This window comes from Oryx dammah, unplaced genomic scaffold (assembly GCF_014754425.2).
Source record: "Oryx dammah isolate SB20612 unplaced genomic scaffold, SCBI_Odam_1.1 HiC_scaffold_29, whole genome shotgun sequence".
Taxonomy (NCBI): domain Eukaryota; kingdom Metazoa; phylum Chordata; class Mammalia; order Artiodactyla; family Bovidae; genus Oryx; species Oryx dammah.
The window spans coordinates 90,055,538-90,071,663 of NW_024070213.1; the positions used below are offsets into that span (position 1 = coordinate 90,055,538).

Genomic DNA, 16,126 nt, shown 5'->3' on the forward strand with positions numbered 1-16,126 from the left:
CACTGATGGGCTTTTTATCTTTTCCCAGCTGGGCTGGCTCCTGGGCTCCACAGACACTCCTGCCCCATCGCCCCAGGAAGAGAAGGAGGGGCCTGAGGGCCGGGGGTGTTCCTCTCCCACTGCGGGAGGGAGGGGCTGCTCCCAGTCATCACCTGAGCTCCAGAGCTGGGGCTGAGCCAACTGTCTGGGGCCGCATGCCACCTCCTTCTCCCCCGCTGGGGTGCTCCTGACTTGGAACAGGATGATACGGGCTCCCAGGGCCACCCCCACCACCCAGTGGCAGACTGGTCTCCTCCCACCCAGCCCTGGTGGCCGCTCTGAGTCTGTGGGGCTCTGTCTGGGGTTGGTCCCAGGCCCCTGTGGTAAGCCAAGGCCCCAGGGCCCAGGCTGTGCAGGTGGTAGGGGCGGAAGCATTGGGCAATGGGCTGTGGAGAGGGTGCCTGGGCCTGCTCCAGTCCTGCTGTCCCAGCCCACAGCCTCAGCGCCTTCTGGCAGGTCCAGGCTGGGGCCACAGGTGCCAGTCTGGGTTGGGGATAGCCAGTTCTTTTGTTGTATGCTGGCAGACTGTCTGCCCGGTAGAGAGCTTATGCTGGGCAGAGGGGACACAGGACAGAGAGGGTCCCTGCCTGACTCAGAGGCCTGGGCACTTGATAATAAGGAGGTAGAAGGGCCGAAGCCAGGAGATGAGGGAGGCAAAGACCGGGGGTTTCAACAGCCACCTGAGTCCCCCTTGGCAGCATTCCCTCAGAAAGGCCCAGCCATTTTGGGAGGAGTTGGAAGTGGGTGGAGGACACACCCCACCCTGGCTGGACATAGTACAGATTCAAAAAGCGTCAGAACTTCCCTGGTTGCCCATTAGTTAAGACTCCGCACTTCTACTACAGGGGACACAGGTTCAATCCCTGGTCGGGGAACTAAAAGCCTACATGCTGCAAGGTACAGCTGAAAAAAAATAAGATGTCTCCAACAAAAGCCCCATGAAGTCTATAGATACCCCCAACATCCCATCTTCCCAGCCACAGAGCCCAGGGTCTCAATCCAGTAGAGGCCGGAGGGCTCCTCAAATCACTTCACAGAGTCTCGTCCATACCTACCACCTTGGGCGGCTGGGACCAAACACATCCCTGAGGAAGGACGTGGAGATGTAATGTTAGCCAGGTGTTAGGACAAAGAAGTGGTGAGGATGTGCCACTGATTACCCACCTCAACTCTCAGCAAGAAAGTGGTCCCAGAAGGAGAGAGACTTGCCCGAAGAAAGGAGCAGGGACGGCTCTTGCTAGGGTCCCCACACAGCTGCCAGGGCCGGGATTGGGGTTCCAAAGGAGAGGACAAGGGACCACCCCTACTGCCCCAGGAAACAGGCAGAGAGCAGGTGCTCTGGGCCCAGAGGCTGTGGGATGGTTTCTAGGTGGCTGGGAGGCCCCCAGTTGCCTGAAGGAGTTGAATCCAGCCTCCCAGGGCTTGTCTGGTGGCTCAGATGATAAAGAATCTGCCTGCAATGCAGAAGACCTGTGTTCAACCCTGGGTCAGGAAGATCCCCTGGAGAGGGGAATGGCTACCCACTCCAATATTCTTGTCTGTTGAATTCTATGGACAGAGGAGCCTGGCAGGTTCCATGGGGTTGCAAAGAGTCAGACACAGTAGGGCAACTCACACTTTCACTTTCCCACACCGGATGGGGATGAAGATGCTCCCAGAACTAGTCCCTCAGTGGCCAGGAAGGGGTTTTTTCCTCCCTACTTGGAGTCAGGACAACAGGCATTTGGGAGAGCTGAGCTGGGAGGTGAACCCCCACTGAGCTGTGTGTCCTTGGGCAACATTCAACTTCTCTGGGCCCCCCGGCCTCTGCTTATGACCAGGGCCTGCCAGGGAAGTCCTTTCAAAAGCTCTGGCCCTCCATCCCAAGACTGAACCATCACTTCCTGCTGAGCTCTGTGTCCTGCCCCTGAGGCTGTAACCCCTTCTTCGGCTCCCTTATCTCTTCCCCAGGGAGCATGGGAGGGGAGACAGTGGCAAGTGGGGAGAGGAGTGACGTCAGCCATCTGAGTAGGCACAGCAGGGTGGTGGGAGTAGACTTGGCCGCAAACACACCCTCCACCCCTCCCCAGGGACTGACACCCTCCTGTGTTTACCTGGCACTCAGTGCCAAGGCATGTGCTGGGGGCTGGTGACAGCCACGGAGGAAGCCCACAGTTACTGTCGGAGACAGTCTCACCAGCCCCAGCCCAGATGGTGTGGGAGCCACTCCGCCTTCTCCAGTCTGGCTCTCCACTCATCTTTAGACAGGACACCCAAATTCAGACCTTTCTTCCGTAGCTGAGGAGGCATGGCTCCCTCCCCACTTCTGCTGCTTGAACCAAGGACCTCCATCTTTAGAGACCCTCTCCTGTCCAGGGCCCCTCCCTGAACAGGACACAGGAGCGAGGGGACAGAATGCCGCTGCTGATATAAAAGGGGTGAGGCAAGACAGCCGATGGCATCCACCTGGCACCCAACATGGGCCGGATGATAGGAAAGATGCAGCGGTGAAGAAAACGGTCACTGCCCTTGGGGAGCCCCATCCAGGGCAGGGTTTTCTCATCTAATAGGAACAATTACTATAGTCAGCATTTATTGAGCACTCACTACAGAGCAGATACCTTCGATACAAAAACACCTTTGAAACAAAAACATCCAGTCCCCACACTGGAGAGTCTCCATATGCATCCTTTCTGCTCTGATTGATTCCCTGACCTCCCTGATCCCTGCAGGCCACTCCCTGGCTCTCTGGCTTCCAGAGGTGGGGGGGGGGCTGGCCAAGGAGAGGGGACATTAGCAGGAGATCTGGGAGACATGGGAGGTACTTCCTCCCAGCCCCCTCCCTGCTCTAGGGGTGGCTGCCTTCCTCCATGCTTACAGCTTCTACCTATTCCTACATCTCTACCACCCAATCAGTCATCCACTCTTCTCTCATCTCTTCAGCTCTACACAGAGTCACCATCCCCTCTTGATTTTCCTGGGACTATCCCACTTTAGACCCTTCCCTGGTGGCTCAGATGGTAAGGAATCTGCCTGCAATGCAGGAGACCCCAGTTCAATCCCTGGGTTGAGGAGTTTCCCTGAAGAAGGGAATGGCAACCCACTCCAGTATTCTTGCCTGGATAATCTCCATGAACAGAGGAGACTGGAGGGCTATAGCCCATGGTGTTGCGAAGAACCAGACATGACTGAGCAACTAACATGCTTGAACATCCTCCTTTAGCACTGCAAATCCCACACCCCAGAAAACCTCTGTGCCCTGGACAAATCAGAGTTTTACCACCCTTGCCAGAGGGGAAAGTGGGGGGTGATGGGAGTGGCAATGGTTTCCCACCACTGACCGCCTCTGGACTTACCATCCCATGTTTGTGTCCTTAGCCACACCCACAACTCTTAAGGAATCCTTTCATTAAAGTCCATTTAGCTGAACCATCTTGAGTACATTGATTTCCCTCTAGGACCCTAAATGTTTCCATCCCCCTGTAGCCCTATGAGCTGAGTATTAGTGTCATGAATGTCTTTTCACAGGTGAGGTAACTGAAGCATGGAGAGGAGAAGTCAAGGAACTGGTCACATCAGCAGCCAAAGACAGAGCCGGGATTCAAGCCCAAGAAGCCTAGCTCTAGGACCATGTGCTCACCCACTAATGTCTCTCTCACAGAAGGCAAAGGCTGGAAAGCTCCTTCTCTCCTTTTTGATGGAGAGAACCTATGAGTCTGAGAAAAGGGCTGGCCTTCCCCTAAAGCAAAGGACAATGGTGTGATCTAGACCCTGATGCTGGGAAAGATTGAAGGCAGGAGGAAAAGGGGACGACAGAGGATGAGATGGTTGGACGGCATCACCGACTCAATGGACATGAGTTTGGGTGAACTCCAGGAGTTGGTAATAGACAGGGAGGCCTGGTGTGCTGCAGTCCATAGGGTTGCAAAGAGTTGGACATGACTGAGTGACTGAACTGAACTGAACCTGAAGCTCAGGCCATAGAATTGGGAGCTGGCTGGGTAGAGAGGAGGAAAAGGAAAGAAGATGTGGGGGAGCCTATGAGCTGATGGGGGATGAGAAGGTGACTCTCCCATCCTCCTCGCACCTGGTTCTGATGGCCACACTCTCGGTTTCCTGCAGAGCTCCCTAGAAAAGAGGGAGGGAAAAGTTTCCAACGTCATGTTCAGACAGGCCCAGAGACAGGATGAGCACCAAGAGGCAGGAGAAATGGGCATAGTTTCAGTCCCAAGTCCCCAACAAACCCCAGATACAAGCTGAGCTGCTGATCCCCACCCAGGGTGCAGATCGCCCAGAGGTCCCAGAGGTCTCAGACTAATATGGAAGCTGGGTTCCAGACCAGAACCATATAGAAACAGAGTCAAGAATCACAACAGGCTGTGCCAAGAAGTGTCTGGTGCATTCTGACATGGAGAATTAGGGAAGGTTTCCAAGAGAGGGGAAAATGGGCACAATCTTGGGAAGAAGGAAGAACAGGGATGAATGGAGCTGTCCTTGGTTGGGAACAGAGCCTACTGTAGGCAATTAACTAGGGAGCAAGCTATGAGAGCTACTTAAACATCAGTGGGGATGGAGGAGATGGAGGGCATTACCAGGGAGCATAATGGAGGGCTGGAAGGAATCCCTGAATGATCTGATTGACGTGAGGTGTGAGATGCCCACAGGACCCACTCAAACAATGTAGATACTCCATAAATTGCCTTCTGAGGAGAGTGAGCTGGGTACCTGTGTAGCTTTTGTTTCGTGGGGTGGGGGTGGGGGAGGTGAGCTGTGCAAGCCTGGGGCAGAACAGAATTGCTGAGAATTGCTGGAAGGAGTGGCAGAGAAGCTGCACATTGCCAAAAGGAACTTTTGTCTCTGCCTTGCAGCCTGTCCTCTAAATGCCCTTGGAACACATGTATAAGGCTATGGCTTAGCTTCGGTGCTGAATTAACCTGCCCAGGAGAAGCAGCAGGTTAAAGTTCTGAGGTGAGAGATGGAAGTGAGATAACAAGACCCAAGCTTACCACCCTGGGTAGAGCTAGAACCAGCACATCGCTGGGAGGAGACTTGAAGAAGCAAGAGGACACAAAAGAACCTCAGCACAAATCCTGATCTCCCAACCCCAGGTATGTGAATTAGCTGTAAAAGGCCAGTTACCAGGAAATGGCAACCCACTCCAGTATTCTTGCTTGGAAAATCCCATGGACAGAGGAGCCTGGCAGGCTACATACAGTCCATGGGGTTGCAAGAGTCAAACATGATTAAGCGACTAAACCACACTCTGTCCCTGGAAACCAAGGGCTCCAAGAAGGAAGGTCTGGCTCTCATGAATGGGAGGGGTTATACTGGAGACAGAAGGGATAAGAGAGACACATTAGGAGAGCACAGCAGGGCTGATCTTACTACCAGAGTAACCCCCGTCCTGACACTCAAAAAAACTTATGGAGGAGGTAGTTCCGGTTCCAGCGTGGGGCATTCTCGTTGCTGGTGGTCAGTTGTCGCAGTTGGTGGGCAGTACCTGAGCCAAGATGCTACAGAATCTTCTGGCTCTCCATCAGATTGCTCAGAGGACCACAAGTACTGCTTCATGTGGGCAGTTTGAAAATAGGGTTCCAGAGAAACAAAAGCTGTTTCAGGAGGATAATGGAGTTCCAGTGCATCCAAAGGGTGGGATAGCTGATGCCCTCCTGTATAGAGCCACCAAGATTCTTACAGTTGGTGGAACGGCATATGCCATGTATGAACTGGCTGTGGCTTCATTTCCCAAGAAGCAGGATTGACTTCAGTTTATCCTCCCAGCAATCAGTTGGTTCAATTCCATTCAGCTCTCTGTGGACCAGTAATCTGATACATACCTGAGTTCTTTGGGGATCAATATTTATTGACTTGTATTAGCTGCCACCAATAAAGCAGTCTTTACCACGAAAAAAAAATGTATGGGAAGGAAGGAGTGGGGAAGCAGGAGGGAGAAAGGAAGACCCATTGCAGGGCTGCTTTATTTCACAGAAAATAAATGGACAGAAATACAGAAATGGTGGCCCAGAGGCAGGTGAAGAGGGCAAAGGTGTGGCCCTTGGTTCCAGCCCTCAGGTTCTAGTCAGTGGGCCTCGAGCCTCTCCCTTGGGATGGAGATGCAATCTGGCCAAGCCCAATCAGGAGTTTTCCCATCTCGGCCGAAGGCTGCAGAGAGAGGGGAGGACGAGGCTGGCTGGTGGGCTGAGGCTGGGCACTGTGCTCCTTGGGTGGGGCTGGCAGCAGTCAAGTAAGATGCAAATTAGTAAGCAGAGCAAGGCTAGACTGGACAAGCATTCAGAACAGCAAGCAGGCAGGACCCACTGACTTCTGCAGAGTCCCCTGTGGCCGGCTCAGGCTGTGGGCAGTGGACACAGAGTCGGCAGCGCAGGGATGGGAATGATGAGGATGAGAGAAGACCTAAGAGGGCTCAGGAAAGCAGAGGTGAGTAGGTGGCCTCTGGGTCACTCAGTATGCGACAGACGTTTTCAGACTTGACTCAACTGTCTTCTTTAGGATAGTGTGGCTGGTGGAGCTGGAGGAAGAGCCGGACACAGAGCTAGAGCCCACAATGGGGCCCTGCCCAGAGCCCAGGATGATGCTGGAGCCACCAGTCACGACGCTGGAGCCTCCCTTCACAACGCTGGAGCAGCTAGACCCAAAGCTGCCTTTCGCGCCTCCAAGTCCACAAGAGCCCGCCAGGCCACCATCTGCTCCTCCAGACACGACGGTGCTGCCTCCCCCAACAGCTGCCAAGAAAGGGGCCAGGGTCACAGCAGAATCCTCGATTCTCCGTGGGAACCCCTCTCCCAAAGTCCCCTGATACTCACAGATAGTGACCTGGCTGGCGCATTCCCCAGACATCCTGGGGGAGAAAAGACAAGAGGAAGAAACACTAAGAAAGGCTGCAGAGAATGTGTCCCAGGGTGCTTTCAGCCTCTTGGAGCAGCACCCTCTGAGCAGATAAAATCCCCCAATTTTAAATCCCTCCCAGTAGAACGGGTGGCCCTCAGCAGTTCAGAGTATGGAGAAATCTCTCAGCATCCTGTGTTGGCCTGGCATCCCCCACCCCCACCTCTCTCACACATCCCCAGGACCCTGACCAGCCCCTCACCTGCACTCTTCGCCCTCCAGCAGCCGGCGGTAGGTGGCAATCTCCACATCCAGGGACAGCTTTGCACTCATCAGCTCCTGGTAGTCACACAGCAGCCGCGCGATGTCCTGCTTGGCGGTTCTCAGGGCGGCCTCCAGCTCGGCCAGCTTGGTCTGAGCATCCTTGAGGGCCAGTTCCCCACGCTGCTCAGCATCAGCAATGGCAACCTGCAGGCTGGCATTCTAGCGAAGTGTGGAGATAAGGGAGAAAGTGACTATCAGCATGGCACAGGCCCTCAAAGTACCAACTATAACTTAAAAGCTGAGATGGACCATAATTTCATGAGCCCAAAATTATTCTTGGCCATGCCCAGCTCTTCTCGTTCTAAAAGGAAGGGTTCCCTCTTCTGCTTCTTTAAGTCCTAGAGCGAGTTAAATAGTGTCCTCAAAAATGTCATGTCCACCAAGAACTTCAGAGCTTGACCTTATTTGGAAAGATACAGTTTTTGCAGATGTAATGAGTTAAGGATCTCAAGATGCTATCATACTGTATTTAGGGTGAGCCCTAAATCCAGTGACCGATGTCCAAGAAAAAGATGAGGGGATACAGACACTGAAATAGATGGAGGCAGAGATGAGAGTGAGGCAGCCACCAGGCAAGGAATTCCTGGAGCCACCAGACACCAAGAAGGATTCCCCCAGCTCCCTCAGAGGGCACAGCTGCTGACACCTGAGTTCAGACTTCCAGCCTCTGGACCAGACAGAACAGTTTTCTGTTCTTTCAAACCATCAAGTTTGTGATACTTTGTCACAGCGGCCACAGGAAATGAATCCATCTCCTTTGCCACTTTCCCCAGTGATTTTCCGTATTTTCTCCCCTAGCCCTAACCCTCAGCACCATCCCTCAAATAGCTTCTCTCCCAGGGTACTTACAGCTCCTCCTGTCCTGGATGGGTTCATTATCCATGTGTTTTTTAGAACAGCCCCATTTCAAATACTTTGTCCCGATGTTGTCAGAGTCTATCAAACCATGGGCCTCAATTTGAAAGACACTTTCTCTGTGTTCACCTCTCCAATCCGATAGAAAACTCCTAGAGGAAAGACTGCATCCCTGTCTAATCAGCCATCTAGCTGATTTACCCTCACATTCGGGTCAGGAAGGAAGGCATTCCCTAAAGGCTCTCATTATTCATTTTCCACAAAGCACCCCATGGATGAGGACACTGTCTCCATTCTCCTGATGAAGAAACTGAGCCCTGGAAAGGAGGTGAGAGGTGGAGCTGTGACCCCAACCCAGGACATCTGAGGTCCAGTCCACTGCTCTTACTGTAGTCCCTGTTCATTAGGCTTGTGCATGCAAAGGAGGAGTAAAAGGGGGTGGGTCCCCAAGAGGGAGTCTCTCAGGAAAGACACCTTGCTGTACGGGAGGACTGTGGTTCCCAGACGTGAGCACATAGTGGCTCTCCTAAGCGCTCGCCACTGGACTCAGACTCCACGCGCTTCGTCATTACCTGGGTGAGCTTTGTTGAGAAAGCAGGTTTCTGGGCTCCACGCTTAGAGACTCTGATTCCCTGTTGCCAGTGGGAAGCCCAGGAACCTGTATCTTATCAGACACCCCCAGAAAATCCCCAAGCTTCCAAAGCAAAAAGTCCAAAATGATGGGCAAAACAAGCTGGCAGCAAATTGAGTGACCTGGTCACCTTCACCTCAGGTCCTGCCTTGCACTTCAAAGGAGAGCAGGTCAGGACATCTGGAGACTGAGGATGGCCTCTCAATGATCTGTACTCCAAGAACTTTCTCCAGGATCTGTGCCCTGCTCACACGTGCACGGGCCACACCTGACTTTGGAATCAGGCTGAAGTGCTTGAGGAAACCCTCTGACTCTGTGGTCTCAGCTCTCAGCCCTCTGTTGATCCCAAAAGAGAGATTCTTTGGGGTTTGGGGAAGTGAGAGCAAAGACACTTGAAAACTTAAGAATCTGTAATCCTCACATCTGAAAGTGAGTCTCCAAGAGGAGCAGGAAACCACCTCCCTGCCCTTGCCATCCTTCCATCTTCCTCTCCCCGCTTCTCCCATCCACAGCATCACCTGACCCTAAGGGGGCCTCGGCACCCCACCATCCTGCCCATATCCCCCGCTCCCTGAGATCCTGGTTCTCTCCCTCCCAACAGGGGACCAGGAAATTCAGTGCACGGCCTTAGAGTCCTTGCTGGACTTGAGGAGTCAGTGCCAAAAGAAGAGATTAGAAAAGAGATGAATTAACCCTCTCCCCTAGCAGCCGAAAGCACCCAGAGCATGTGGGCATGAAATGCAGTGAGAAAGCTGGGCCGGGGCTGGCCGTGCAGAGCCCGTGCAGCTAGAATCCCCTGGAGGACAGCCAAACCCCTCTGACGTGGGGCTCAAAGTGCTCTCAATCCCAAACTATACAAAGTTCCAACGAGTTATCAAAGTTTCACACCAACCCCGCAGTGACCTCTGCACAAAGGTGGTAAGACGGAGGGCTTGGGGGCTCGGGACCCTTACCTGATTCTTGACGGTCTCAATCTGACTCTGGAGCTTCTTAATTGTCTGCTGCAGCTGAGTGATCTGGACTTTGGTCTCCTTCATGCTGTTCCCATGAAGCTGGGCACATGCCTGAAGCTCCCGGTACTGGTGGGGGGAACAGAGGTGGCACCGTGAGTGGACAGCACCCCACCTTTGACCTTTGACGCTCACCTTTGACCATGGCCCCGGCTCTCTGCCTCCTCACATCCTCATCCAGGATGCAGGTGAGACGCTGAGACCAGGACGTGGTAGGATGAGGTTGTGGAATTCCAGGTTCATCTCTCATGGTTTCCCTGCATTGCCTCCCTCCCGGAGAGGGGGGACATGGTACCCACCCAGCCCTGGTGCTCCAGACAGGTCATCAGAACTGCCCCAGCCAGACTGAGGTGGACGACTGCCCCCAGGGGGGCAGGCAGGGAGACCCAGTCTTTTCCAGCTCAGTGCTAGCCCCCCAGCCCCGGCACCTTGGTCTGGTACAGCAGCTCGGCTTCGGCTTTGCTGGTCCGGGTGATCTCCTCGTACCGGGCTCGGACCTCGGCGATGAGGTCTCTGAAGTCCAGGCAGCGGTTGTTGTCCATGGACAACACCACGGACATGTCACTGGCCTGGGTCTGCAGCTGGCCCAGCTCCTGCGGGCAGGACTGACTCAGTGTCCCATGTCCTCCCGGCTCCCCTTCCCCTTGGAGCCCCGGGGAAAGTGGGCAGAGTGCCTGACTTCCTGCCTCCTTCAGAGGCAGCCCTCATTCATGCCGGCTGCCACCAAGCATGCCCTGTCCTCTTATCTGGAAGTGAGGGCAGCCCGAGGACTCCTGGACGTCAAAGCAACATGTTCTCAGGGCCCCACATCACCTGGCCCACATCACTCCCTGACCTCCTATCACATCGCCTCCCTCTTCCTCCTTGCATTTCCTCAAAGACCAGCAGGCTCCTGGCTCCCTCTGCCTGGAATCCCTCGCACCAACCCCCACCATGTGGCTAACTTCCTCACCTCTGTCAGATCTTTGCTCCAATCTCATCTTCTAAATAAGGCCATCTGACCACTCTATTTGAAACTGCCACCTGCGCTACCCCTCCACGTTCCCAATCCTCCTCTCCCTGTTCTGGTTTTCCTTTTTCCATAGCATTTATCACTTTCTAACATGCTATGTAATTTACTTATTTACCAGGTCTGCTACTTATTATGTTTATTATCTCCCAGCCTCGTGATTTTTGTCTGGTCATTCACGGGTGTATTCTCAATACCTAGCAATTCACCTGGTACATTCTCAGTAATTGTTTGTCAAAGGACTGAATGGCCAGTGTCTAAGGCACCCTAACCAGGCTTCACCTCCTGGCCACTCTCACTATGCTGTGGCCACAGGGAGCCTGCCTGTGCTGTCCCCCTCCCTCATCCCGCCTGCCCTAGGCAGACCATCACTTCTGCCCCTGGAGAATCCTCACTTCTTCATAGAGATGCTTCAGGAAGCAGATGTAATTTTTCAGATCCTTCACCTTGCTTTCCATCTCCATCTTGCTCAGGAGAACCCCGTCTGCATCCTAGGGACAGAAAGACAAAAACAATGTACCCCCACTCCCTCTGGGGGTCCTACTCTGACCCAGGAGTTCTGTTCACACACTGCCCAGCACACACACCCCCATGGCCCTCTCCATCTCCCATTCCTTCCTCTTTCAGCCCCACCTTGCCCTGCTCTCTCTTTTGTCTGACATTGACCCACACCACCTTCAGGAAGCCTTCCCTAATTCATCCCAACCAGTTCGGCTTCTTCCACTCCCTCCCCGCCCTCTCCCACACTGACTCCCAGAGCTTATCCCATAGTCCCTCAATCAGATCTTGTCCAAGGGTCCCTGTATCTATGTGTATGTTCCATTTCCCCCAGGGTCCCTGTAGATATTGGACAGCATGTTGTGCGTGAGAATCCCCCCGACACACACATGGCTCTCGCAGCCCAGATTCTGTGCACAATGAATGGCTCAGGATTCAGGCAGAGGGACTTCCCTGGTGGTCCAGTGGCTAAGACTCCGTGCTCCCAAAGCGGGGTGCTGGGGTTCAGTCCCTGATGAGGGAACTAGATTCCATATGCCGCAACTAAGAGTTTGCCTGCCGCAACTAAATATCCCACATGCCACAATTAAGACCCAGTGCAGCTTAATAAATAAATTTTTTTTTAAAAAAGAATTCAGGTAGAGCAGTTGAACCCACTCACCTTTTTGAGGACCACAAAGTCATTCTCCAGCGTGGCACGCCTGTAGGCCTCGCGCTCATACCTGCCAAGTAAGCACAGAAAGACGCTGCCTAGGGTGCTGGCGTCAGAGCCCAGGACTCTCCAAGCACAGTCCCCAAGAGAAGGTCACCCTGCTTTAGATGCTCCAAAGCAGGACCCACCGGCAGCCTGCACCTCTGTTCTTCCGTCAGGAAGTTTTGTCATGTCCTATGTCCCTCTTCACTCTCGGCCCAGGTCCACTATGACGTCGGGTCACTTAGTGTCACGTCTGGAAGGCACTTTCAAATACTTCTCACTTACCACTCACAGTCATCATGTGAAGCAGGCATTTTGGATTTTATCAGAGAGATTCTAAGATGTGCCCAGGTCACAGGTAATTAGGTGGCCATGCAGCTCTAAAACCCGGGTCTCCTGTCCCCAGTCTTTCTAGGGCCCTCCACCTGGGCCCTGGAGCCAACCTCCCAATGGCTCTGGAACACGAGAGAGGCATTATCTCAGTCTACAGATACGGAGACTGAAGCTGGGAAAGGTGAGACTCTTTGCTCAAGGCCACGCAACAGGAGACCCAACAGATCAGAGTCCTCAACAACCAGTTTGCTTCTTTCATTGACAAGGTGAGGGTCCACTCAGCTAAGCCCCTGTCTCTGTGCCTGCCTCCGAGGAACTGGTATACAGTCACCAAACGTGAGCCTTCTGTGGCTTCAGGGCTCTCCCATACCACCAGGTGACCTTGTGGGGAGCCCAGAACTGCAGCCAGCCGTGAATCATGCCACAAGACCAGGGATGGTCCCACTAAATGAATTCCCTTCTACCTCTGAGACCAGAGAATATCTGAGTCACTTTAGCCCACAGCCTGCTCAACAGGAATTTCTCAAGAAAAAAAAAAAAAAACCCACAGGAACATTCTTTAAATAAGCCCCTCCCCACCTTGACCAGATACGTGGCCCTCATAGTCAGGGCCTGCTAGAATCGAGGCTCTCCAGTCCTGGGTATCAGGGGCTGGGGGGCCTCTTACTTGCAGCAGATGGGGCCCCCTGAGAATCAGAGAGAGTGGGGATGCAGAGGGGCCAGAGGGGAGGGCTGTCCTGTGACTCCAGGAGCTCAGAGGAGGGACAACTTCCAGCAGACAGCCTGATTTAAGCCCTCCCAGCTGCCACCAGGCCCCATGGGGATGCTGTGGTTCACATACTTAGCTTTATACTCCTCCTCCTGGCCCTGGCAGGACTTCAGCTCAGCATCCAGAGACCCTCGTTCCCTCTGCAGCTGCTCCAGCTGTGTCCTGAGCCGGACCAGATAGGCCTCGAAGAAAGACTCCAGGCCCTGGGGTCCGTCACTCAACCCCTGCTGCTGCAGCAAGTGCCACTTGGTCTCCAGGACCTTGTTCTGCTGCTCCAGGAACCGCACCTGTAACACAAGCAGAGATCCTGAGGCTCCTGCCAGAATCCCTGCCTGGGCACAGCCTCCGGGATAACTCTCTAGCCTGAGCAACCCTCTGGCCAGCCTGGAGCCTTTGAGGCCTTTGATAAATATTTGCTCACACACTCAATGAATTATAATGACATTTCTATAAAGGGAATTTCAAAACACCAATTAAACATAGCCTCAGCATAACCAGAGAGACTCCAGTTAGACCACAAGAGGGACTTCCTTGCTGTAGAAGTGATTAGAAAAGGAGTAGGAGGCTTGACTGCCCCATTCCCAAGTCCATCGAAAACAGTTCCTCGGAGGCAGGCACAGAGACAGGGGCTTAGCTGAGTGGACCCTCACCTTGTCAATGAAAGAAGCAAACTGGTTGTTGAGGACTCTGATCTGTTGGGTCTCCTGAGTCCGAACCACCTGGAACTGGGGGTCGATCTCAATCTTCGGTGGGGTCAGAAGACTCTGGTTGATGGTCACTTGCTGGATGCCTCCCGGAGGGCACAGGGAAAGCCCAGGCCCACCACTCCCCTCCCCAAGCCGCACCCCTAGCCTTCCCCACGAACCCCAGGTCCTTCCACGAGAGCTTCCTCGGCACCCCCTAAAGGAACTGAGGCTCCTGCTGCTGAAGCCAGCCCTGCCTCGGCCCACCGATTGGGCAGAACAGGCTGAGCGAGCACTGAAGCCCCTCCGGGCCCGGCAGGGAGAGAGAGACATGGCAGTGACTGAAGGTCTCAGGGCTGCAAAGGATCGTCAAGAGCAAGTTCCTGCCCTGAGGCCCGGCACGAGACTTTTATCCCCTCCCGTGCCTGGGCTGGGCCTTGGAGAGCAAGATGCTCTTGGCCTGACTGTGTCTGTCACTGGTTCCAGCTGACCTCTTCTGACACGCCTGGGAATAGATGCCCGGCACGTGCAGAGCCCAAGAAAGAGACCCAGAGCCTGCCCTCTGAGCTCCCAGGCTACAGGAAGGGTGGGCACATTCTGAAGACCAGGAAGCAGCCAGAGACTGGGACTTCAGTGCTGGGGGATGGGGAGAGAAGGCCCTGAACAAAGTCACTGAGAGTCATTCAGGGAAGGCTTCCTGGAGGAGGAGATGGGTAAGAAGGGAGGCACATTCAAAGGGAGAAGATGGAAGGGTTTCAGGTGGAGCACTTGAGTGCCCTGCAGATGCTGGACAGGGGAGCACAACTTCTCAAAGGAGGACCCACATACAAGAATAGGAGAAGGAAGGCACTTTGCAGCACAGGAGAAGCCGGGAGGTTAATAGAGGTGTTACTGTCATCGCTGGCTCAAAGACACTGCAAGATTTGGAAATGAAACTGAAAAACAGGGTATCCAAGTCCCTCCTCTTGCCCAACCCAGCAATCATCGACAAGGCACCACCCCACTCAAACCAGGCCTCTCCACCTGGGATGGCGGCAGATAAAGCATTCCTCAGCCCAGCCTGTGTCCCTTCCACAAACACACAGCACCAGCCCCATCAACCTGGGTCTCACACTGCCTTTGTCGAGTTACTCATCAGAGCTCCCAGGCTATAAAATAAAATGTGCATTTAGAAACACCCTTCCCCTGGGGACTGGGAACAAACATAGCAGCTTTCGGGCAGCCGCTGGATAGATTCAATCCCTGCCCTGAGAGTTTGCTAACTGGAGGAGCCCCAGGGTTCATCACTCAGCAATTCTCCCACCTGGTGGAGGACCCAGGCAGCATTCAGCTGCCTCCCCTGTTGCCCTCCCACTGCGGGGAGGGAGGGCTAGCAGCTCTGATTTTCAGAAATTTCCAAAATGTCTACTTTCCATGATGGGAGGGCCATTTCTCCCTCTTCCTCTCCCCATTTCTTAGAGCCTGATGCACCCTGAAGCTGGGGTACTGGGGTCTTTGATAATGCAACTCAAAGCCAGTACAGAGACCCACAGAATAAAGCAAGAGATATGCTATGAGGAAGTCAGTTCTAGCAACGCAAACAATCCCGTAGACACTCCACCCCTGGGACCAGACAACGGTGAGCGTATCTCCCCTCCCTCTAGAGGATTAAAAGTCCCTTCCTCCTTCCCCTATAGCCCCATCCAGCAGACAACCCGGAAGGAAATGAATGACAGATGACCTCAAGGGGAGGAAGAGGCCAGGCCTCCTCTGGGGAAAACAAAGGAGATCGAGGGACTGAGGACTCAGGTGAGAAAGAGAAGGAAGGAAAACGATCCAAGAAGCGATTTAGGCACACCGAGAAGAGAGGAGGCAGCGCGGCTGGACTTGGAGTCCAGAAAGGGAGTCTGGGGAATGGACTGAATCCCACTGAGGACCCACCTCCAAACCCTGCCCCCTGGGGCCACTCCACAGAGGCACATTCCTCCCACAAACATTCTGGAGAAAGATCTCTGCGGGCCGGCTTCAACCACTCCCTCCCCACCAGTACTGAGGGTGAAGGGCAGAGGTCACACTTGAAACTTCCCCATATTTGTAATGTTTCAGAGTATTGGAAGGGCTTCCCCAGGGGCCAGCACTACAGAGTCCACCTGCAATGCAGGAACCACAGGAGATGAGGGTTCGATCCTTCACTGGGAAGATCCCCTGGAAGAGGGCATGGCAACTGACTCCTGTATACTTGCCTAGAAAATCCATGGACAGAGGGGTCTGGCCTGGTACAGTCCATGGGGTCACAGAGAGTCGGACACGACTGAAGCAACTGAGTACGTGACACAGTATTAAAGCCAGAGAGCTTCAGGGTCCTCTGGTCCAATGCCCTTGTTTTTCACTTAAGGACTCTGAGGCCCCATAGGGTTTAGGGTAGGTGCAGAGACTGTGCAACCTTGAGTAATCCAAGAGATTGCACCAGATGACCT

The 16,126-nt window shown here is 53.9% G+C and overlaps 2 protein-coding genes across 2 annotated transcripts; one reads left to right on the forward strand and one right to left on the reverse strand.

The window, feature by feature from the left end:
* The first annotated feature begins 5,528 nt into the window (after nt 1-5,528).
* Nucleotides 5,529-5,922, forward strand: LOC120858277 (cytochrome c oxidase subunit 7A2, mitochondrial-like). Its single transcript, XM_040234224.1, has one exon. The coding sequence runs from the start codon at nt 5,529-5,531 to the stop codon at nt 5,778-5,780; it is 252 nt and encodes an 83-aa protein (XP_040090158.1). The 3' UTR covers nt 5,781-5,922.
* Nucleotides 5,923-5,986: 64 nt separating this feature from the next.
* KRT78 (keratin 78) lies at nt 5,987-14,072 on the reverse strand. Its single transcript, XM_040234205.1, has 9 exons — nt 13,638-14,072; nt 13,060-13,274; nt 11,853-11,913; nt 11,089-11,184; nt 10,113-10,277; nt 9,628-9,753; nt 7,127-7,347; nt 6,843-6,877; nt 5,987-6,761 (listed from the first exon to the last, which is right to left on the reverse strand). The coding sequence occupies exons 1-9, from the start codon at nt 14,001-14,003 to the stop codon at nt 6,481-6,483; spliced, it is 1,566 nt and encodes a 521-aa protein (XP_040090139.1). The 5' UTR covers nt 14,004-14,072; the 3' UTR covers nt 5,987-6,480.
* Nucleotides 14,073-16,126: the final 2,054 nt, after the last annotated feature.